The 25,194-nt window shown below is 45.2% G+C and overlaps 1 protein-coding gene across 1 annotated transcript in view; it reads left to right on the plus strand.

The window, feature by feature from the left end:
* LOC306776089 (uncharacterized protein) overlaps positions 1-24,812 on the plus strand; it is a gene marked incomplete at both ends in the record, with an annotated part of 31,859 nt that extends 7,047 nt beyond the window's left edge. The window contains one exon of the mRNA XM_079266674.1: positions 24,711-24,812. Within this exon, the coding sequence (XP_079122800.1) occupies positions 24,711-24,812 (102 nt within the window). The remainder of the gene's footprint in view (positions 1-24,710) is intronic.
* Between the last annotated feature and the right edge of the window lie 382 nt (positions 24,813-25,194).

A 25,194-nucleotide genomic window follows, 5' to 3' on the forward strand; every position in this document is an offset into this window, starting at 1 on the left:
TTGGGAAGATAACTGAGACTTTTGTGGGTTTTGAGGCACTGATGGCCTTTCAATGTCATTAATAAATGTTGTGTAAGGCATAGATAGTCCTCACTTTAGATGAGGTAACACAAAACACTTTACTAACCCCAACTGTTGTCATCCACTGCTCTGTCGTCATGAATGGTGCTCAGGAGGACAACAGCCTTCCCCTTTTTTGGCACATAGCTCACCATGGACATGTTGCCACTGAATCCAAATTAGGAGCTATGCTTCTCCCTAGATTTGGATGGCTTCATGACAGGCGGTATGTCTGGCTTGTTCTGGCGAAGAGTCCCCGCAATGGTCAGGTTCTTCTCAATGAGCTTCTCAGCCAGAGGGATACTGGTGAAGAAGTTGTCAAAGACCGAAAAGCCAGCAGCTGGTGTTCAAAGTGCACCAACCCTGTGTGCAAGGAGCACAAACATTGATTGTCATTTGTGAGGCATGTATGCACTAAGATGGCAATTTGCACTGTACCCATATGAGTTTATTGAATCAGTTTTCTTTTCTTTATTCATTTTATACATTCACCACAGTAACACTACAGATACACTTACAGTTCAATATCAGTGCTATCGGTTGTATGGTGTATGTTATGTGTGAGTATGACAAAGTAAACATTTCATATTAAATGTGTAATTCTTTGGTCCAAATCACTGCTAAAATAATCATTTTTAACAAAATCATTATTATAATGGGTCTTTTTTGAATTGTTATCACACTTACACACGTGGGTCATTTTTGACCCACGTGTGTAAACTTGATGTAAAAATACAAAAAAATATTTTAGTTCATAAATTAAAGAACTTCACGAACACTTAAAAGATACAGTAGGAATTGGAATTTGTAATCTCTGAAACAGATAGAGAAACTGTGTGAGAATCATAATTAATTGTATCTGCTCTGAAAGAAATTGAGTCTGGTATAATTTTCCACTTACTTAAGTTGAGTTTAATTAAATTTTCTAAAGGCTGATGATTAATTTCATACATGTTGTTCAAGGGCTGCACCGTGGTGTGGTGGCTGTTACTTTGTTTCTGCACAGTACTTTTGCTCTGGTTTGTGCTCTTAGATTTTATCTTAGACTTATTGTAAGTCGCTGTGGATAAAAGCATCTGCTAAATTACTGTAATGTAATGTACTGTTGCCTCACAGCAAGAGGTTACATGGCAAATATCTGGTAAGATAGTGAGTCTCCCTGTCTGGTTCCCTTATGAATTTATATGGGGATATATATATTATATACCATTGACCTTTAATTTTGCTACAGGATTCTTGTACACTTATTTGAGCTGTAAGGTAAATGTGCGATGAAAATCAAAAGCTTTTCCTGTATTGAAAATATAGAGCCAGAGTACCCAAATGCTTTTTCTACATTGTTTGCAAAGCAAAACTTCTTTTTTTTTGACAATGATTAATTATATTTAGTGTACACCTTTTATTATCACAGCCCATGTATTTCAGAGGGCTCGTCCTCTAATAGGAATAGCTTCTGCTATCAGTGTATGAATGTGTGTGTGAATGTTGACATGTATGTTTCAGAGCTTTGAGTGGTTGGACAGCGAGAAAAACGCTATATAAATGCCATATCATAACCGTTACAAACAAAACACACTGGTCCCTATTTATTATATTTGGCATTATTTCCTTTGACCTCACTGCTAATATTAAAGAATTTTTCATATTGCAATATTGGTGTGTATGATGAACACTCAGTTAAATCCTTGCCGGCCTTAGGGATGACTGTGATTACTGATGAGAGGTCGGTGCCCATGGTTCCCAAATCGAATGCAAAATTCATTGGTGCCAGTATTACATTGCACCTGGAAATATTAGTTTGTATATCCATAATTCCCAGGAGTCTTACCATTTTTAAGTTTCTTTATTTGTCTTGAAATTCCGACTATTGATTCCGTTTTCATGAAGGACACGTTCTGATGTGAGGAGGCTTGCTTTAGTTTAAGTAAGTTTGGTACCCCGTAGTAATGTTTAAATTTTTTTAAATGTAAATGATCTCTCTATTTCTTCTGATAACAATCTTTTTAAGATGTTTTAAGTCTTTTTAAGTTGTTTGGTAATTGGGGTATTTTAAGTCTGTGCTTATCCTCCAGTTTAAACAATACAAAGAAAAAGGATTTCAAATAGCTGTCTCTTCATTAATTTCTTTAATAACAACATGAAATAATGCCAATCTTGTCTTATAAATCGAGTGTTACATCAAAGCAAAACCAGAAAGTCTACAAAGCCTATATAGCCTTAAGTCCAAATAAAGGGCAACAAAATGTACACAAATGAAATAAAATAATTTATATTTAATATACTAATATTTATAACTTTTTTGCTGCAAACCCTTGCAGTGCATTCACATTCTGGTGAGGAAGATACATTATATAAGCTTGAAAAATAAGTTGTTGTTGGCACAAGGCAAATAGATTCATATTCTGCGAACATGTGCATTTTGTCAGCAACATCTGACAGACCATTCACTGATTCCTTTTCACGTTTCAGTCGTCATCAAACACTTTGTATGAGAAACTCAACATGGTTGTTGTTGCCAGTGTTTATGTGAAACGTTTCCTTGTTGAAACGTTTCCTCGTTGATCCCATGATGAAAGGGTGCAGTGTTTCCTGGCAGCTCCTCCTCCAGTTACAGAGCATGGGAATTATTGACACCTGTTTAAAACCTATTTGACAGATCAGATTGCTTGGTTTGAGCTTCCCATTCTACTGTACACATTCACTGCACAACTTCAGTTCTTGGGGATATTGTTCAGGGATTATAGAGTGAAAATAGGTCCTCATGTTGACCCAAGAGTTTGACAATAATAATGATAAAGATGCAGAAGAAGGGAGTAAATCTAAAATCTAAGCGTCTGTGTTTGATCAAAAAAAAAACCTTTTTGTTTAAACAAACCTGGAGGGCAATCAAGATACTTCTGGTCATTTTGAGATATTGGTTGTAGATCACCGCAACACAGTGGAGTACAACGGCATTTGATATGTTATGCTCAAATTATCGAAAGACTCTTTCCAGATATGAAGAAACAATTAAGGTGAGCTACCACTTGACGTTGTGTTGAGACAATTCTACCAGCATAACCGTGAACCGCTGTCTTTAAACAACAACATGAAGCTTCTATTGGGCAACTCTAGCCCTTAGAATTTTTGCCACGTTGATTTTGTGAGCTGTTCCATTCGGGAGCTGCTTTTCAAAGAACTAAATTGAGAGAAAACAGAGAATATAAATTACATCACGAGATTCATCTCATTCCCGTCACCCTACCCTTGATCATGTGTGAATGCATTATCATTGATAATGTTAGCTGAAGAGTCTTCACAAAATGGTAAATTTACACATTCTGTTTTACATACCTCTTTAACATGTTCAATGATGGTTCCATTGCTAACCTCTCCAAAGACAGTTATCTTCATCTGAAGGGCCAGCAATACAAAGCCTGTAGGTATTAAAAACATTGCATGTTGAGATTAATTTTTCTACTTAGCTTGTAAAACTTTACACAATTTATTTTTCTCAAATTAGTTTTAACATGTGTGAACAGTATATCCCCAAAGCCTCTTTCTTATTCATTTATGTTAATTGACATTATTTTCAGTTTCAGTACCCAATCAAGGACAGCTATGCTTGGGGTCAAAATAAATTCTCTGCTCTTTCTTTGTCAGTGTGAGCTTAACCCATCACTTATTTCTTTAATACAAATTTTATTAATACGCACCATCGAACACCATTCCTGTATTATTGACAGTGTAGACAGAAAATGGATAAATCATGGAGTCACAAGCCTTGGTTTGGAGCCACAGTTGTGGGGGCCGCTGTCGTTGGAGACACCATTGCTGGAGCCGCAGTTGTGGGAGCTGCAGTTGTTGGGGCCGCAGTTGTGGGAGTAACAGTTGTTGGGGCCGCAGTTGTTGGGGCCACAGTTGTTGGGGCCGCAGTTGTGGGAGCAGCAGTTGTTGGGGCCACAGTTGTGGGAGCCGCAGTTGTTGGGGCCACAGTTGTTGTGGCCACAGTTGTTGGGGCCGCAGTTGTTGTGGCCACAGTTGTTGGGGCCGCAGATGTTGGGGCCACAGTTGTTGGAGCCACAGATGTTGGGGCCGCAGTTGTTGGGGCCGCAGTTGTGTGATCAGCAGTTGTTGGGGCCGCAGTTGTGGGAGCAGCAGTTGTGGGAGCCGCAGTTGTTGGGGCCGCAGTTGTTGGGGCCACAGTTGTTGGGGCCGCAGTTGTGGGAGCAGCAGTTGTGGGAGCAGCAGTTGTGGAGGCCACAGTTGTCGGGGCCACAGTTGTTGTGCAACTGCAACTGCAACACGCAGTTGTTGGGGCTGCAGTTGTGGGAACCGCAGTTGTTGGGGCCGCAGTTGTTGTGGCCACAGTTGTTGGGGCCGCAGTTGTGAGAGCCGCAGTTGTTGGGGCCGCAGTTGTTGGGGCCACAGTTGTTGGGGCTGCAGTTGTGGGAGCAGCAGTTGTGGGAGCAGCAGTTGTTGGGGCCGCAGTTGTTCGGGCCACAGTTGTTGGGGCCGCAGTTGTGGGAGCAGCAGTTGTTGGGGCCGCAGTTGTTGGGGCCACAATTGTGGGAGCAGCAGTTGTTGGGGCCACAATTGTGGGAGCAGCAGTTGTTGGGGCAGCAGTTGAGGGATCAGCAGTTGTGGGGGCCGCAGTTGTCGGAGCCGCAGTTGTTGGGGCCGCAGTTGTGAGAGCCGCAGTTGTTGGGGCCGCAGTTGTTGGGGTCACAGTTGTTGGGGCCGCAGTTGTGGGAGCCGCAGTTGTTGGGGCCACAGTTGTTGGGGCCGCAGTTGTGGGAGCAGCAGTTGTGGGAGCAGCAGTTGTTGTGGCCACAGTAGTTGGGGCCGCAGTTGTGGGAGCAGCAGTTGTTGTGGCCAAAGTTGTTGGGGCCGCAGTTGTGGCAGCCGCAGTTGTTGGGGCCGCAGTTGTGGGAGCAGCAGTTGTGGGATCCGCAGTTGTTGGGGCCACAGTTGTGAGAGCTGCAGTTGTTGGGGTCGCAGTTGTTGGGGCCACAGTTCTGGGAGCAGCAGTTGTTGGGGCCGCAGTTGAGGGATCAGCAGTTGTGGGAGCCGCAGTTGTGGGGGCCACAGTTGTTGGGGCCGCAGTTGTGGGAGCAGCAGTTGTTGGGGCCACAGTTGTTGGTGCCACAGTTGTTGGGGCCATAGTTGTTGGGGCCGCAGTTGTGGGAGCAGCAGTTGTGGGAGCAGCAGTTGTGGGAGCAGCAGTTGTGGGAGCAGCAGTTGTGGAGGCCGCAGTTGTGGAGGCCGCAGTTGTGGGAGCCGCAGTTGTTGGGGCCGCAGTTGTTGTGGCCACAGTTGTTGGGGCCGCAGTTGAGGGATCAGCAGTTGTGGGGGCCGCAGTTGTCGGAGCCGCAGTTGTTGGGGCCGCAGTTGTGAGAGCCGCAGTTGTTGGGGCCGCAGTTGTTGGGGTCACAGTTGTTGGGGCCGCAGTTGTGGGAGCCGCAGTTGTTGGGGCCACAGTTGTTGGGGCCGCAGTTGTGGGAGCAGCAGTTGTGGGAGCAGCAGTTGTTGTGGCCACAGTAGTTGGGGCCGCAGTTGTGGGAGCAGCAGTTGTTGTGGCCAAAGTTGTTGGGGCCGCAGTTGTTGGGGCCGCAGTTGTGGGAGCAGCAGTTGTGGGATCCGCAGTTGTTGGGGCCACAGTTGTGAGAGCTGCAGTTGTTGGGGTCGCAGTTGTTGGGGCCACAGTTGCTGGGTCCACAGTTGTTGGGGCCACAGTTGTTGGGGCCGCAGTTGTGGGAGCAGCAGTTGTTGGGGCCGCAGTTGAGGGATCAGCAGTTGTGGGAGCCGCAGTTGTGGGGGCCACAGTTGTTGGGGCCGCAGTTGTGGGAGCAGCAGTTGTTGGGGCCGCAGTTGTTGGTGCCACAGTTGTTGGGGCCATAGTTGTTGGGGCCGCAGTTGTGGGAGCAGCAGTTGTGGGAGCAGCAGTTGTGGGAGCAGCAGTTGTGGGAGCAGCAGTTGTGGGAGCAGCAGTTGTGGAGGCCGCAGTTGTGGAGGCCGCAGTTGTGGGAGCCACAGTTGTTGGGGCCGCAGTTGTTGTGGCCACAGTTGTTGGGGCCGCAGTTGTGGGAGCTGCAGTTGTTGGGGCCGCAGTTGTGAGAGCTGCAGTTGTTGGGGCCGCAGTTGTTGTGGCCACAGTTGTTGGGGCTGCAGTTGTGGGAGCCGCAGTTGTTGGGGCCGCAGTTGTGGGAGCCGCAGTTGTTGGGGCCGCAGTTGTTGGGGCCGCAGTTGTGGGAGCAGCAGTTGTGGGATCCGCAGTTGTTGGGGCCACAGTTGTGAGAGCTGCAGTTGTTGGGGTCGCAGTTGTTGGGGCCACAGTTGCTGGGTCCACAGTTGTTGGGGCCACAGTTGTTGGGGCCGCAGTTGTGGGAGCAGCAGTTGTTGGGGCCGCAGTTGAGGGATCAGCAGTTGTGGGAGCCGCAGTTGTGGGGGCCACAGTTGTTGGGGCCGCAGTTGTGGGAGCAGCAGTTGTTGGGGCCGCAGTTGTTGGTGCCACAGTTGTTGGGGCCATAGTTGTTGGGGCCGCAGTTGTGGGAGCAGCAGTTGTGGGAGCAGCAGTTGTGGGAGCAGCAGTTGTGGGAGCAGCAGTTGTGGGAGCAGCAGTTGTGGAGGCCGCAGTTGTGGAGGCCGCAGTTGTGGGAGCCACAGTTGTTGGGGCGGCAGTTGTTGTGGCCACAGTTGTTGGGGCCGCAGTTGTGGGAGCTGCAGTTGTTGGGGCCGCAGTTGTGAGAGCTGCAGTTGTTGGGGCCGCAGTTGTTGTGGCCACAGTTGTTGGGGCTGCAGTTGTGGGAGCCGCAGTTGTTGGGGCCGCAGTTGTGGGAGCCGCAGTTGTTGGGGCCGCAGTTGTTGGGGCCGCAGTTGTGGGAGCAGCAGTTGTGGGATCCGCAGTTGTTGGGGCCACAGTTGTGAGAGCTGCAGTTGTTGGGGTCACAGTTGTTGGGGCCGCAGTTGCTGGGGCCACTGTTGTTGGGGCCACAGTTGTTGGGGCCGCTGTTGTGGGAGCAGCAGTTGTTGGGGCCGCAGTTGTGGGAGCAGCAGTTGTGGGAGCCACAGTTGTTGGGGCCGCAGTTGTTGGGGCCACAGTTGTTGGGGCCGCAGTTGTGGGAGCCGCAGTTGTTGGGGCCGCAGTTGTGAGAGCTGCAGTTGTTGGGGCCGCAGTTGTGGGAGCAGCAGTTCTGGGAGCAGCAGTTGTTGTGGCCACAGTTGTTGGGGCCGCAGTTGTGGGAGCCGCAGTTGTTGGGGCCGCAGTTGTTGGGGCCACAGTTGTTGGGGCCGCAGTTGTTAGGGCCGCAGTTGTGGGAGCAGCAGTTGTTGGGGCCGCAGTTGAGGGATCAGCAGTTGTGGGAGCCGCAGTTGTGGGGGCCGCAGTTGTTAGGGCCGCAGTTGTGAGAGCAGCAGTTGTTGGGGCCACAGTTGTTGGGGCCGCAGTTGTTGTGGCCACAGTTGTTGGGGCCACAGTTATTGGGGCCGCAGTTGTGGGAGCAGCAGTTGTTGGGGCCACAGTTGTTGGGGCCGCAGTTGTGGGAGCAGCAGTTGTGGGAACAGCAGTTGTTGGGGCCGCAGTTGTTGGGGCCGTAGTTGTGGGAGCAGCAGTTGTGGAGGCCGCAGTTGTGAGAGCCGCAGTTGTTGGGGCCGCAGTTGTGGGAGCAGCAGTTGTGGGAGCAGCAGTTGTGGGAGCAGCAGTTGTGGGGGCCGCAGTTGTTGGGGCCGCAGTTGTGAGAGCTGCAGTTGTTGGGGCCGCAGTTGTTGTGGCCACAGTTGTTGGGGCTGCAGTTGTGGGAGCCGCAGTTGTTGGGGCCGCAGTTGTGGGAGCCGCAGTTGTTGGGGCCGCAGTTGTTGGGGCGGCAGTTGTGGGAGCAGCAGTTGTGGGATCCGCAGTTGTTGGGGCCACAGTTGTGAGAGCTGCAGTTGTTGGGGTCACAGTTGTTGGGGCCGCAGTTGTTGTGGCCACAGTTGTTGGGGCTGCAGTTGTGGGAGCCGCAGTTGTGGGAGCCGCAGTTGTTGGGGCCGCAGTTGTTGGGGCCGCAGTTGTGGGAGCAGCAGTTGTGGGAGCAGCAGTTGTGGGAGCAGCAGTTGTGGGAGCTGCAGTTGTTGGGGCCGCAGTTGTGAGAGCTGCAGTTGTTGGGGCCGCAGTTGTTGTGGCCACAGTTGTTGGGGCTGCAGTTGTGGGAGCCGCAGTTGTTGGGGCCGCAGTTGTGGGAGCCGCAGTTGTTGGGGCCGCAGTTGTTGGGGCCGCAGTTGTGGGAGCAGCAGTTGTGGGATCCGCAGTTGTTGGGGCCACAGTTGTGAGAGCTGCAGTTGTTGGGGTCACAGTTGTTGGGGCCGCAGTTGCTGGGGCCACTGTTGTTGGGGCCACAGTTGTTGGGGCCGCTGTTGTGGGAGCAGCAGTTGTTGGGGCCGCAGTTGTGGGAGCAGCAGTTGTGGGAGCCACAGTTGTTGGGGCCGCAGTTGTTGTGGCCACAGTTGTTGGGGCCGCAGTTGTAGGAGCCGCAGTTGTTGGGGCCGCAGTTGTGAGAGCTGCAGTTGTTGGGGCCGCAGTTGTGGGAGCAGCAGTTCTGGGAGCAGCAGTTGTGGCCACAGTTGTTGGGGCCGCAGTTGTGGGAGCCGCAGTTGTTGGGGCCGCAGTTGTTGGGGCCACAGTTGTTGGGGCCGCAGTTGTTAGGGCCGCAGTTGTGGGAGCAGCAGTTGTTGGGGCCGCAGTTGAGGGATCAGCAGTTGTGGGAGCCGCAGTTGTGGGGGCCGCAGTTGTTAGGGCCGCAGTTGTGAGAGCAGCAGTTGTTGGGGCCACAGTTGTTGGGGCCGCAGTTGTTGTGGCCACAGTTGTTGGGGCCACAGTTATTGGGGCCGCAGTTGTGGGAGCAGCAGTTGTTGGGGCCACAGTTGTTGGGGCCGCAGTTGTGGGAGCAGCAGTTGTGGGAGCAGCAGTTGTTGGGGCCGCAGTTGTTGGGGCCGTAGTTGTGGGAGCAGCAGTTGTGGAGGCCGCAGTTGTGAGAGCCGCAGTTGTTGGGGCCGCAGTTGTTGGGGCCGCAGTTGTGGGAGCAGCAGTTGTGGGAGCAGCAGTTGTGGGAGCAGCAGTTGTGGGGGCCGCAGTTGTTGGGGCCACAGTTGTTGGGGCCGCAGTTGTGGGAGCAGCAGTTGTGGAGGCCGCAGTTGTGAGAGCCGCAGTTGTTGGGGCCGCAGTTGTTGGGGCCGCAGTTGTGGGAGTAGCAGTTGTGGGAGCAGCAGTTGTGGGAGCAGCAGTTGTGGGGGCCGCAGTTGTGGGAGTAGCAGTTGTGGGAGCAGCAGTTGTGGGAGCAGCAGTTGTGGGGGCCGCAGTTGTTGGGGCCACAGTTGTTGGGGCCGCAGTTGTGGGAGCAGCAGTTGTTGGGGTTGCAGTTGTGGGAGCAGCAGTTGCGGGAGCCGCAGTTGTTGTGGCCGCAGTTGTTGGGGCCACAGTTGTTGTGGCCACAGTTGTTGGGGCCACAGTTGTTGTGCAACTGCAACTGCAACACTCAGTTGTTGGGGCCGCAGTTGTTGGGGCCGCAGTAGTTGAGGCCGCAATTGTTGGAGCTGCAGTTGTGGTTGATCATTTAGTATGAGTAATATTAAGAATTTCCAAAAACCCTATCAAATTAAATACCTCAGTAATTCATATATATCATGTCATGTTCAACTTGTAGGCAATGGATAATGGGATCTGTTGTTCATCAGGTTGTTAGTTTGTACAACTGTTATCAAACATCTCAGGAAGTATTTGCATAAAGTACTATGTGAACATCCATATTGTCAACAAGAAGATCATAGTGTTTTAGTTGAAACTACCACCTTTTCTTGAGCATGGACCATCAGGCTAAACCTTGTATAAGTTGTCTGTCTTCTTCATAGTTCTATACTGTCTTCAAATGCAGTGTCTCACTCAGAAATGGTTAAACCTTGACAGAGGGTAATGAGTGCTTCATTGTTGTATATGTGCTTTTTTTTAATGCAGCTTTAATTTGGAATTTATGTTTTTTGGGGTTAGATGTTAATCACAATCACATATAATATTTTATAATATCAAAATTCCAATGTAGCAATGCTATTAATACAATACTGCTCTAAAGTACAGATAACTTTTAACCATGTTTTTTTTATTTTGACTAACATTTAAAAAGCGAGACAGTGGAACCTGATTCTTTCTGCTAGCCAGGTTTTATGTGGATGCTCTTGTTTTTATTCTTCAACGTCCTTGACAGAAGACCATTCAGGCAGTAAATGTCATCTTGGAAGTTAATCAGCTACAAAACAGCATTTTAATTACATAACTACTGTTGTTGTTCTTATATTTGAAGACTATTCAGTCAAACTAAACAATATATAATTTTAACAGTTACCTTGTGCAGAGGATGCATGTAAATATCCAAACAAAAATATCCAACAAAGGGTCTGTCTTTCCATGATGGCTGAGACAAGTATGTTGTCTGTGGTCGCATGTTGCGCTTAGTTTGTGAATTACTCCTCCCTCCGCTATGGATGAGGATACAAGGCATTGGAGACAGAGGCTACTTTCATTCAACCTGAAAAACCGGGTCAGTTACAGACACACATGTTTACAAAATAGTGCCCACACCAAACTAAATCACTGATTACATCATACCTTACACCATGCTGCATTAAGCTGACAATCCAGTTTTTTTAAAGAAAATGTTTTGGTTAGTTTAACTGCTGTATTAATCAGTTTCTAGTGGGTCATGATTTGCATATTTGGGTCTTTGTTTGAATGTTTTTCATCAGTGGAATTATTCTTTTCGCAAAGGATGACAATTCACATTCTAAGCAAGCCGAGTAGCTTTTTAGGGGTCCAAATGGAGGAAACCCTATTGTTTGGTGCTGATGAACCTTCATTATTATTGCCATTATTAATTGTTGCTGTTATTATTATTATTAATACTATCATTATTATTTTTATTATTAATAATAATAATAATAATAATGTATTTTTATAAAGCTTCTACATCAGAAATCTTGATTGGAAGTTTTGTGGAAATGCTGCTCAACAAATGTGCCCTCAATCGTCCAGAAAGATGGTGGCACTGCCTCTCTCCATTCATAAACTATTTTGTTAATCTTGGTGAAAGTAATTTTATCAATGAAATCATGGCCTCATATCTCATCCAGTTAAACACACATATTTTATACTTTGTCTCTTTGTTTCCAGCTTTACGAGTTATTCTCTCCTTTTCTGAGATTTCCTCTAGTTCCTCTAGATTCTCTCTCGATTGAAAGCCACTTTGCTTCTGCTCTGTCTTTGGACCATATCATACTGTAAATGTATTTGTTGCATTAAAATAGCTCTGCAGGTTAGGAATGGCTGACCACACATTTTTTGTGCTTTGGTTAATTTTCCTTTCATTGTTCGATATGAAGTTCATTATTAATATATTCATCTGTTTAAAAGATACAGTAGGAATTGGAATTTGTAATCTCTGAAACAGATAGACTGGCTCCCTGTAAAATCTAGAATAGAATTTAAAATCCTTTTACTTACCTACAAAGCCCGAACTGGTCAGGCTCCATCATATCTTAAAGAGCTTATAGTACCATACTGCCCTACTAGAGAGTTGCGATCCAGTGATTCAGGGTTACTTGTGGTTCCTAGAGTCTTAAAAAGTAGGACGGGAGCCAGAGCCTTCAGTTATCAGGCTCCTCTTCTGTGGAACCAGCTTCCCGTTTCAGTCCGGGGGGCAGACACACTCACCACATTTAAGAGTAGGCTTAAGACTTTCCTCTTTGATAGTGCTTATAGTTAGGGCTGGCTCTGGCTTGCCTTGGACCGGCCCATGGACAAACTGGTATAGGCAAAAACTACAGGGGGACTTCCTACACTGAGCATCTCTCTCCTCCTCTTCTTCACCTCCGTCTGTATGCATTGATGTCCCATTAATGCTCATTACTAACTTTACTTCTTCCCCGGAGTATTTGTCCTTTCTCGCCTCACAGGATGACCGCAGTTTTATCTGGACACTGGTTCTTCAATCAGCCATGGCCCTGCTGACACCTACTACGATCTTCATTGTTAACATTATTAATCCTATTACCGATACCATTAATGCACAGTACTCATTTTGTCTCTTCCCCGGAGTCCTTGTGCTTCCTCTCCTCACAGGTTTCCATGGAGCATGGTTTCATCTGGACCCTGGTCCTTCCTCCTACCATGGCCCTGCTGACTCCAACTGCTAATATCACTTTTATTATTACTCACATTACTATTTCATACTACCGATACCATTAATGCACATTATTGACCTGCTTCTTCACCAGAGTCTCTGTGCTTTCTCGCCTCACAGGTTCCTGTGTATCCGGGTTTACCTGGACCAGGTGTTGCCTCCTGTCATGGCTGTGTCATACATTGAATGTGCTGTAATTACATTGAATGTGTTGTAATTCACTATCCTGTTCTACACATGACATCATTGCACGTCTGTCCATCCTGGGAGAGGGATCCCTCCTCTATTGCTCTCCCACAGGTTTCTTCCTCTTTCCTCCCCGTTAAAGGGTTTTTTTGGGGAGTTTTTCCTGTTCTGATGTGAGGATCCCGGGACAAGAGGATGTCAAACGTGTACATGTTGTAAAGCCCTCTGAGGCAAATTTGTAATTTGTGATTTTGGGCTATACAAAAATAAATTGAATTGAATTGAATTGAATAGAGAAACTGTGTGAGAATCATAATTAATTGTATCTGCTCTGAAAGAAATTGAGTCTGGTATAATTTTCCACTTACTTAAGTTGAGTTTAATTCAATTTTCTAAAGGCTGATGATTCATTTCATACATGTTGTTCAAGGGCTGCACGGTGGTGTGGTGGCTGTTACTTTGTTTCTGCACAGTACTTTTGCTCTGGTTTATGCTCTTAGATTTTATCTTCGACTTATTGTAAGTCGCTGTGGATAAAAGCATCTGCTAAATGATTGTAATGTAATGTACTGTTGCCTCACAGCAAGAGGTTACATGGCAAAGATCTGGCAAGATAGTGAGTCTCCCTGTCTGGTTCCCTTATGAATTTATATGGGGGTACGATTGACCTTTAATTTTGCTACAGGATTCTTGTACACTTATTTGAGCTGTAAGACAAATTTGCGATGAAAATCAAAAGCTTTTGCTGTATTGAAAATATAGAGCCAGAGTACCCAAATGCTTTTTCTACATTGTTTGCAAAGCAAAACTTTTGTTTTTTGACAATGATCAATTATATTTAGTGTACACCTTTTATTATCACAGCCCATGTATTTCAGAGGGCTCGTCCTCTAATAGGAATAGCTTCTGCTATCAGTGTATGAATGTGTGTGTGAATGTTGACATGTATGTATGTTTCAGAGCTTTGAGTGGTTGTACGGCTAGAAAAACGCTATATAAATGCCATATCATAACCGTTACAAACAAAACACACTGGTCCCTATTTATTATATTTGGCATTATTTCTTTTGACCTCACTGCTAATATTAAAGAATGTTTCATATTGCAATATTGGTGTGTATGATGAACACTCGGCCTTAGGGATGACTGTGATTACTAATGAGAGGTCGGTGCCCATGGTTCCCAAATCTAATGCAAAATTCTTTGGTGCCAGTATTACATTGAACCTGGAAATATTAGTTTGTATATCCATAATTCCCAGGAGTCTTACCAGTAAGTTTCTTTATTTGTCTTGATATTCCGACTATTGATTACGTTTTTATGAAGGACATGTTCTGATGTGAGGAGGCTTGCTTTAGTTTAAGTAAGTTTGGTACCCCGTTGTAATGTTTTAATTTTTTAAATGTAAATGATCTCTCTATTTCTTCTGATAACAATCTTTTTAAGATGTTTTAAGTCTTTTTCAGTTGTGTCGTAATTGGGGTATTTAAGTCTGTGCTTATCCTCCAGTTTAATATGTACTTTAAGCACATTTTTAACTTGCATTTTTTTTCAGATGCATTGGCCCTTTGATACAGAACATGGGTCAAAAGTGACCCGACGTAGTTTTAATTGTAAATATCTTTGCAATAAATTTATTTCATCATTCAAAATTCCAGGAATTCCTCGATTAACTAGTTTTTGATCATCATAAATTCTTATTTTCATTTGTTCTTTCGTACTTTTTTAATAAAACACATTTTTGTATCACTACCCTTCTAAGACACAACATGGGTCCAAAATGACCCGTATTGACCTACAATGTTATTTCATGCACGGCTGAGGGTTTCTTTGCTATATTTTTGGAAATCAATATATTTTATCACTTAATTATCAAAGTATTCATTAAATATATTGTTTTTGATTACCACAAATTACTTTAATTTTTCCTTTCTTAATGTCTATTCCGTAGAAGGCAACAAAATCCATGCAATAAGAAATTACCTAATTTCTTTTGTAATTTATTTTTCTTAGAAATCTGTTACCATAACCTTGTTAATTCAGAAATAGAGATTAGATTTGTTTTTCAATGAATTGTCTCAGAATTCTAATATATTATTCTCATTGATATAGAAAAAACAGGGCACACTTTTTTTCTCAAGTGAATGTAGGCCGACTATGCTTCTGTACTTTTGAAACCATTTTTAATTGTAGCCAGATGGTCAATGCTCATGTCAAGATGGTAGAGTCACCTGAATTGCTAAAGAACATAGATGTTCACACAAAGACTCATGCCAATTAGGAAAATAGTTGTTGAGATGTTTGGTGAGAGTTGTACAAACTGACACCCAGACAAACAATAGATCCAATTATTGAATCTCCTTGGTGAAATTCCTCGTATAAAATGAACGTGAGAAGAGGTATGGAAATACTGAGGTATTTGAAATGATTGTTTTTTCTGAAATTCTTTTATATTAACAATACGGAATGATCAACCACAACTGCAGTCGGAACTACTAAAAATGATGTTCCAACCACCAACTATGGCTGCAACTACCGCAACTCGGATTCCAACAAACGATATGACAATTTACAATATAGTTGATAAAGGTAAAAGCACTCAATAAATTGATTGAGGTAAATTTACATTTTCAGGATAACTGTAAATATTGTCACGAGTGACTTCAAAAAGCTATCTAACTCACTATCATGGTAGAAAGTTGAAAAATAGAGCTTGATTTAAACCAGGGGTCACAAATAGGCGCCCACGGTCCAGGTCCTGACCCAGACGTCGTTGAATCTGGACCTTGGACCAACAACCAATAGATAATTGAGAATTATTTAATTTTGACTATTTTAACTGGCACAGCTTTACTAGCCTTTACATTCAGCGGTCTAGGAAACACATCAACCAATCACATGCGTTGTAAATCATCTCACGTAATGCTACTCAGTCAATCCAATATGTGTATTCCGATTAGCATCGCAATGCCAGTGAGATGTATACACACAGAAAAAACGGTGAGAGAGACCCAACAGGAGAAGTACGTAAGTCAGAGAAACTATTTCACATGTCGTTCTCCAAACAGAGAAATGTGGACAGCGAAACCAGAGCCTTTAACCAAGAATGGGCAGACTCTTAAATATTCAGTCTTTCCACGGGCAGTTTAAAACCAGTATCTCATTATGTTCAGAGACCGTGACGATTAATAAAAGCAGCAATGTGAAGTGCCACTACGAGACAAAGCACAAATCTTTTGAGCAAATGCACCCACTCAAATTCAAAATAAAGGCACAGAAAATATACAATCGAAGAGCCCAATATGATCAAAATCCTAACACATTCATTCACTGTCCAACAATGATGTTAATAGAAAGGAATAGAGCTGAAGCAAGTGGTTTCAATAACCACAGATAAAGTTCCAGCAGTAGCGCCATATATACGGCATATACCTATCCCCGGAGTGGTATGTCACTGTTGTTCAGTGGTATACCGATCCCTGGAGTGGTATGTCACTCCTTTTCCAACGGCATATACCGTTTCCTGAAGGCAGGTGGCGCTTGAAAGTGGAAGTCCATTATCAGGCAGACACACCAGTGCCGCCTCTTGATGCAAATGCAAATTGAATGCAAATTGGTTTGATTCATGAACAGTAGGGGTGTCACAGATCACAAACCTCACGGTTCGGTTCGGATCACGGTTCAGGAGTCACGGTTCGGATCATTTTTCGGATCAACAAAGAAAAGGGGAGGAGACAAATATAACATTGCTTTCCATTTATTAATTAATCAGAAATGCTGCCATATGCTTCAACATGCTTTTTCTCAGCAGACTCAGCAGACCTGCAGCTTTCAATTGAGAGAGAATCTATATCAATGTCCATAAAACACTGAAAAGACAAAAAGGATTATGTTCAATTGAAAGGACTACATTCATTCTTAATTCTTTGATCAAAAACTCTGTCAAAAATACAAAGATATAAGGATTTCTGAATCGAAAATCTGTAGGAAAATCCTCACCAGAACACACAGAACACACTTTCAAATCATGACCCACTAGAAACTGATTAATACAGCAGTTAAACTAACCAAAACATTTTCTTTAAAAAAAACTGGATTGTCAGCTTAATGCAGCATGGTGTAAGGTATGATGTAATCAGTGATTTAGTTTGGGGTGGGCACTATTTTGTAAACATGTGTGTCTGTAACTGACCCGGTTTTTCAGGTTGAATGAAAGTAGCCTTTGTCTCCAATGCCTTTGTCTCCTCATCCATAGCGGAGGGAGGAGTAATTCACAAACTAAGCGCAACATGCGATCACAGACAACATACTTGTCTCAGCCATCATGGAAAGACAGACCCTTTGTTGGATATTTTTGTTTGGATATTTACATGCATCCTCTGCACAAGGTAACTATTAAAATTATATATTGTTTAGTTTGACTGAATAGTCTTCAAATATAAGAACAACAACAGTAGTTATGTAATTAAAATGCTGTTTTGTAGCTGATTAACTTCCAAGATGACATTTACTGCCTGAATGGTCTTCTGTCAAGGACGTTGAAGAATAAAAACAAGAGCATCCACATAAAACCTGGCTAGCAGAAAGAATCAGGTGCCACTGTCACGCTTTTTAAATGTTAGTCAAAATAAAAAAACACATGGTTAAAAGTTATCTGTACTTTAGAGCAGTATTGTATTAATAGCATTGCTACATTGGAATTTTGATATTATAAAATATTATATGTGATTGTGATTAACATCTAACCCCAAAAAACATTCATTCCAAATTAAAGCTGCATTAAAAAAAAAGCACATATATAACAATGAAGCACTCATTACTAGTGGTGTCACGGATCACGGATCGATCCGTGATCCGTTCGGATCACCCCTCATGGTTCGGATCACCCCTCACGGTTCGGATCACTTGTGAACCGCGGATCAATCGAGTTTTTTTTCACAGCGTAATCATCATAGTGTGTAATAAAGTTATACTGCTGCTGTTCCTTTTCAAGTAACAAGTCCCCGAATATCAATGCAGAGTGTCAGTGAACAGATATAAAGCAGTAGTTAGTGTGTTCACGTGAACGGAGCAGCTTAGAAGCATTTAACGGTGAAGTCATGGCGAGCGGAGGAACTTGAGAAGCCGCGGCGTCATTTAAGTCGCAAGTTTGGGAGCATTTTGTCTTCCCTGTAACGTATAATGACGGGATGAGGGTGGTGGACAAATCATTACGGTATGTCGGCGTAATTAAAAGAGAAAGACACACGACAACAGCAAAACATCGGCATGTCCACACACATGAAGAGACACCATCCCGTCTGTCAGCGACGGGGACACTCCGGTGTAGAAAACAAAGGATTTCTAAATCTGGTTAAACTGCTTGAGCCACGCTACGAAATCCACTCACGCACCCACTTCAGTGTGAAGCTGTTCCGGGTGTCTATGAGAAGGACAAGACTGCAGAGACTGCTTTCACCACGGCGGAGTGATTCTTAGTCCGGTGCTGTAGACACGCCCCCTCTGAGAGAGTCACACAGACACACACCTGGGGCAGGTGCTGTAGACACGCCCCCTCTGTGAGAGTCACACACACACACCTGGGGCAGGTGCTGACAGAAGTATCAGAGTGGAAGCTAGACAGTCCCAATAATATTCCAGTCACCACAGAAAGGTCCACTCTCTCCCCAGACAATGGAGATATTCTCATCTTTTTGAAAATAATGTCACAGTAATGGTAAACATTATTGTGTATTTGAATGACCTGACAGGAAGTAAACAGAGACCCAAGTTGTTGCTGAGCAGTTCAGTTCAGTGTAAACAGTGGAAGCTAGCTCACTGGCTGTTTCTTTCTTTCAGTATTGATCAAAGGACGAGGGTATCAACATACCTCATGTTGCACTTAAACTTAACAGAATTCTTGAATGTATTATTTTTATTAATTTATTTCATTTTGTTTCAAATTGGACATCTTCAATATTTTTGTTTTCATGTAAGACTACAGCCCAAAGTTCTTTGCTTTAAGTATTCTTGAGGTTCTTCAATTAATAAATGGAAAGCAAAGTTATATTTGTCTCCTCCCCTTTTCTTTGTTGATCCGAAAAATGATCCGAACCGTGACTCCTGAACCGTGATCCGAACCGAACCGTGAGGTTTGTGATCCGTGACACCCCTACTCATTACCCTCTGTCAAGGTTTAACCATTTCTGAGTGAGACACTGCATTTGAAGACAGTATAGAACTATGAAGAAGACATACAACTTATACAAGGTTTAGCCTGATGGTCCATGCTCAAGAGAAGGTGGTACTTTCAACTAAAACACTAGGATCTTCTTGTTGACAATATGGATGTTCACAGAGTAATTTCACTAGCTTAGGCCCCCACCTCGGCCGGAGCGAGCCTTCGTCGGTTGTTTGGAGTGTTGAGGAATGGTTGATGGAGATTTGACCTGATGCGGTTTGGGGGAGGCTTAGCTGAGGATCCACTGCGGCTCCCGGGCCTTGCAGACCCCCCGATCTCCATGGTTTAGGAGCATGATGACTATGGGGGGAGATAACCATTAACAAGAGGGAGGGAGGGTGGGGTGCAGAAAACGCGATTGTGCCGAGGCTTAGAGTGGGTAGGTAGTTATAGGAGTGTGGCCGGAATTGGGCGAGTGGCTGAGGTGTGGTCTTGCTCCTGAAATTCAGTTAAGTTTTATCTCCAATTATGCAAATACTTCCTGAGATGTTTGATAACAGTTGTACAAACTAACAACCTGACGAACAACAGATCCCATTATCCATTGCCTACAAGTTGAACATGACATGATATATGAATTACTGAGGTATTTAATTTGATACGGTTTTTGGAAATTCTTAATATTATACTAAATGATCAACCACAACTGCAGCTCCAACAACTACGGCCCAAACAACTGCGGTCCCAACAACTCTGGCCCCAACAACTGCGGCTCCCACGACGGCAGGTCCCACAACTGTGGCCCCAACAACTGCGGCGTCCACAACTGCGGCCCCAACAACTGCTGCCCCAACAACTGCTGCACCCACAACTGCAGCTCCCACAACTGCTGCACCCACAACTGCGGCACCAACAACTGCAGCAGGTCCCACAACTGCTGCCCCAATAACTGCTTCTCCCACAACTGCGGCTCCCACGATGGCAGGTCCCACAACTGTGGCCCCAACAACTGCGGCGTCCACAACTGCGGTCCCAACAACTGCTGCCCCAACAACTGCTGCACCCACAACTGCAGCTCCCACAACTGCAGCTCCCACAACTGCTGCTCCCATAACTGCAGCTCCCACAACTGCTGCTCCCACAACTGCAGCTCCCACAACTGCAGCTCCCACAACTGCTGCTCCCACAACTGCTGCTCCCACAACTGCAGCTCCCACAACTGCAGCTCCCACAACTGCTGCTCCCACAACTGCAGCTCCCACAACTACTGCTCCCACAACTGCTGCTCCCACAACTGCTGCACCCACAACTGCAGCGCCAACAACTGCAGCAGGTCCCACAACTGCTGCCCCAACAACTGCGGCCTCCACAACTGCGGCGCCAACAACTGCAGCAGGTCCCACAACTGCTGCCCCAACAACTGCGGCCTCCACGACTGCGGCTCTCACAACTGCTGCTCCCACAACTGCGGCCCCAACAACTGTGGCCCCAACAACTGCGGCCCCAACAACTGCAGCTCCCACAACTGCTGCTCCCACAACTGCGGCCCCAACAACTGTGGCCCCAACAACTGCGGCCCCAACAACTGCGGCCTCCACAACTACTGCTCCCACAACTGCTGCCCCAACAACTGCTTCTCCCACAACTGCGGCTCCCACGATGGCAGGTCCCACAACTGTGGCCCCAACAACTGCGGCTCCCACGATGGCAGGTCCCACAACTGTGGCCCCAACAACTGCGGCGTCCACAACTGCGGCCCCAACAACTGCTGCCCCAACAACTGCTGCACCCACAACTGCAGCTCCCACAACTGCTGCTCCCACAACTGCAGCTCCCACAACTGCTGCTCCCACAACTGCTACACCCACAACTGCGGCGCCAACAATTGCGGCCCCAACAACTGCGGCCCCAACAACTGCGGCTCCCACAACTGCGGCTCCCACAATGGCAGGTCCCACAACTGCGGCTCCCACAACTGCGGCCCCAACAATTGCGGCCACCACAACTGCTGCTTCCACAACTGCGGCTCCCACAACTGTGGCCACAACAACTGTGGCCCCAACAACTGCGGCTCTCACAACTGCAGCTCCCACAACTGCTGCTCCCACAACTGCGGCTCCCACAACTGTGGCCACAACAACTGTGGCCCCAACAACTGCGGCTCTCACAACTGCAGCTCCCACAACTGCTGCTCCCACAACTGCGGCTCCCACAACTGTGGCCGCAACAACTGCGGCCCCAACAACTGCGGCTCCCACAACTGCTGCTCCCACAACTGCGGCCCCAACAACTGCGGCCCCAACAACTGTGGCCACAACAACTGCGGCCCCAACAACTGCGGCCTCCACAACAGCTGCTCCCACTACTGCTGCTCCCACAACTGCAGCCCCAACAACTGCGGCTCTCACAACTGCGGCCCCAACAACTGTGGCCCCAACAACTGCGGCTCCCACAAATGTGGCCCCAACAACTGTGGCCACAACAATTGCGGCCCCAACAACTGCGGCCTCCACAACTGCTGCTCCCACTACTGCTGCTCCCACAACTGCAGCCCCAACAACTGCGGCTCTCACAACTGCGGCCCCAACAACTGTGGCCCCAACAACTGCGGCTCCCACAACTGTGGCCCCAACAACTGTGGCCCCAACAACTGTGGCCACAACAACTGCGGCCCCAACAACTGCTGCTCCCACAACTGCTGCTCCCACAACTGTGGCCCCAACAACTGCAGCTCCCACAACTGCGGCCCCAACAACTGTGGCCCCAACAACTGTGGCCCCAACAACTGCAGCTCCCACAACTGCTGCTGCCACAACTGCGGCCCCAACAACTGTGGCCACAACAACTGTGGCTCCAACAACTGCGGCCCCAACAACTGTGGCCCCAACAACTGCGGCTCCCACAACTGCGGCCCCAACAACTGTGGCCACAACAACTGCGGCCCCAACAACTGTGGCCCCAACAACTGCGGCTCCCACAACTGCGGCCCCAACAACTGTGGCTCCAACAACTGCGGCCCCAACAACTGTGGCCCCAACAACTGCGGCTCCCACAACTGCGGCCCCAACAACTGCGGCCCCAACAACTGCGGCTCTCACAACTGCGGCCCCAACAACTGTGGCCCCAACAACTGCGGCTCCCACAACTGCGGCCCCAACAACTGTGGCCACAACAACTGTGGCCCCAACAACTGCGGCTCCCACAACTGCTGCTCCCTCAACTGCGGCACCAACAACTGTGGCCTCCACAACTGTGGCTCCAAACCAAGGCTTGTGACTCCATGATTTATCCATTTTTATGTGTCTACACTGTCAATAATACAGGAATTGTCTATCGTGCGTATTAATAAAATTTGTATTGAAGAAATAAGTGATGGGTTAAGCTCACACTGACAAAGAATGATCATAGAATTTATTTTGACCCCAAGCATAGCTGTACTTGATTGGGTACTGAAACTGAAAAGAATGTCAATTAACATAAGAAATGAATCAGAACATGTCATGCATAATATCGTCAATTCAGAAACTAATATGCTACATAAGTAATCTTACTAATCTTCAGATATCTAGTTAGGCTTTTACAAGTAAAGTGTAATTCAAACATAAAGCTTCACTATCATTAAAACAATACAATACAAATACGGAGACACAGTAAATCAGATCACACTTTTCACATGCCACATTGGACAAATGTACCATACACCAAGGTTAATAACATTTCAATCAGCTAAAATTGGGTAAAGCCTTGGTTTTCCTTTTGCTAGCAATGAACCTTTGTAGTAAAATATTTTATATCTGGGATTCATTATATTTCAGTTGGTAAAGTGTTCCAGGGTTGACAGCCCTTTAAATCTACAGTGTGGTATTTTACAGTTGCCATTCACCACGCTAACCGTTACTTTGTTACTGCCTTGTCTTTGGATGTATATGGAAAGAGGCTTTGGGGATATCCTGTTAACGCATGTTAAAACTAATTTGAGAAAAATGAATTGTGTAAATTTACAAGCTAAGTAGAAAAATGAATCTCAACATGCAATGTTTTTAATACCTACAGGCTTTGTATTGCTGGACCTTCAGATGAAGATAACTGTCTTTGGAGAGGTTCGCAATGGAACCATCATTGAACATGTTAAAGAGGTATGTAAAACAGAATATGTAAATTTACCGTTTTGTGAAGAATCTTCAGCTAACATTATCAATGATAATGCATTCACACATGATAAAGGGTGGGGTGACGGGAATGAGATGAATCTCCTGAATTTATATTCTCTGTTTTCTCTCAATTTAGTTCTTTGAAAATCAGCTCCATGGAACAGTTCACAAAATCAACGTGGCAAAAATTCAAAGGGCTAGAGTTGCCCAATAGAAGCTTTATGTTGATGTTTAAAGACAGCGGTTCACGGTTATGCTGGTAGAATTGTCTCAACACAACGTCAAGTGGTAGTTCACCTTAATTGTTTCTTCATATCTGGAAAGAGTCTTTCGATAATTTGAGCATAACATATCAAATGCCGTTGTACTCCACTGTGTTGCGGTGATCTACAACCAATATCTCAAAATGACCAGAAGTATCTTGATTGCCCTCCAGGTTTGTTTAAACAAAAAGGTTTTTTGATTAAACACAGAAGCTTAGATTTTAGATTTACTCCCTTCTTCTGCATCTTTATCATTATTATTGTCAAACTCTTGGGTCAACATGAGGACCAACTTTCACTCTATAATCCCTGAACAATATCCCCAAGAACTGAAGTTGTGCAGTGAATGTGTACAGTAGAATGGGAAGCTCAAACAAAGCAATCTGATCTGTCAAAGAGGTTTTAAACAGGTGTCAATAATTCCCATGCTCTGTAACTGGAGGAGGAGCTGCCAGGAAACACTGCACCCTTTCATCATGAACGAGGAAACGTTTCACATAAACACTGGCAACAACAACCATGGTGAGTTTCTCATACAAAGTGTTTGATGACGATTGAACCGTGAAAAGGAATCAGTGAATGGTCTGTCAGATGTTGCTGACAAAATGCACATGTTCACGGAATATGAATCTATTTGCCTTGTGCCAACAATAACTTATTTTTCAAGCTTATATAATGTATCTTCCTCACCAGAATGTGAATACACTGCAAGGGTTTGCAGCAAAAAAGTTATAAATATTAGTATATTAAAATAAATTATTTCATTTGTGTACATTTTGTTGCCCTTTATTTTGACTTAAGGCTGTATAGGCTTTGTAGAATTTCTGATTTTGCGTTGATGTAACACTAGATTTATGACAAGATTGGCATTATTTCATGTTGTTATTAAAGAAATTAATGGAGACATCTATTTGAAGTACTTTTTCTTTGTATTTTTTAATAAATCTTTTAAAAAGAAACATGTTAAAACCTTTGATTTTAAAGCAAATATAATTACATACATACATAATTGTCCAGTTCTGCATCAAACATTATGGGAAGATACAAAAAAAGCATAATATCTGAAATGTTTTAATGAATTACCATTCATTTTGTAAAACATCTATCAATGTATAAATATAAGCAGAGAAACAACAACTAGCTATTTGTAAGATGTCAAAAAGACGCAGTGTGGTGCAATCCGTATCACAGTTTAGTACATTGGATTAACGATTAAAAGATTAAAATAAAACATTGATGACAATCTTAACTTGAAGAATTCATCTATGGAGTTTCCTTTATCTGTGTCAACAACCGAGTACAGTATGTTGACACAATTCATCATATCTGATCTACGACAGCCAAAACTCGTAAACCATTCCTTCCTGTTCTTTTGAAAGACAATTGTTCCCATGAAAGAAAACCAATGAAAGTACCGTATGTGAACAGCTGCTATTATACGCCTAACTCTGAATGAATAAAGCCTTCAACATGTTAACATTGATCTCGGCTTACTAATCAGGTCAGATGAGTTACAGTGACCAACTGTTCACAGACCAGCACCTATGCTTGGCTTTCTTTACAGTCACATCGTTCGTATTTTACAGAAATCTTTGAGCTCCACAAAGTCAATTTCAGCAGGACCTCAATAATACATCCACTTCAGAAACTTGTCACCACGTCTATGCAGCTACCCTCTCCATCTCCCTCTGTCTGGAAACGTGTGAAGCCAAGGCCTTCACGCACGGCTCTGCTCAGCAGCGCCAACAGGTCTGCAGCCCCTGCTGATCCCCTCGGCAGGAAGAGCTCGAGTGCGCAGGTGGAGGCGTGAGGCAGCCGAGCGCCTGACATGCTCGCATTCTGGAAAATGTATTCAAGGCGAGGTGAATATAACATTAAAGCTCATCTCTAATCTTCCCAACTGTGAAATTCGACCACAGAATACTTACCGTTTGATTTTCAAACAACATTGAATTGACATTATTCCTAATATTATGGTATTATATGCATTATAATGATACAAAAGTTGAGTATCCTGTCAACAATTTGAATTGACTGGAAAATATTTATACAAATGTAGATTTGTCAGACCTCCTGTTTATTTAGCATTTAAAAATGAATTGGTCGTCTTTGTAAAATCCTCAGACATGTTCATAGTGCTTTTATCAATAAACTATTTGTGACAGTCACGTTGGAAAAGTCCTGAGCATACA

Source organism: Melanostigma gelatinosum (assembly GCF_949748355.1).
Source record: "Melanostigma gelatinosum genome assembly, chromosome: 4".
NCBI lineage: Eukaryota > Metazoa > Chordata > Actinopteri > Perciformes > Zoarcidae > Melanostigma > Melanostigma gelatinosum.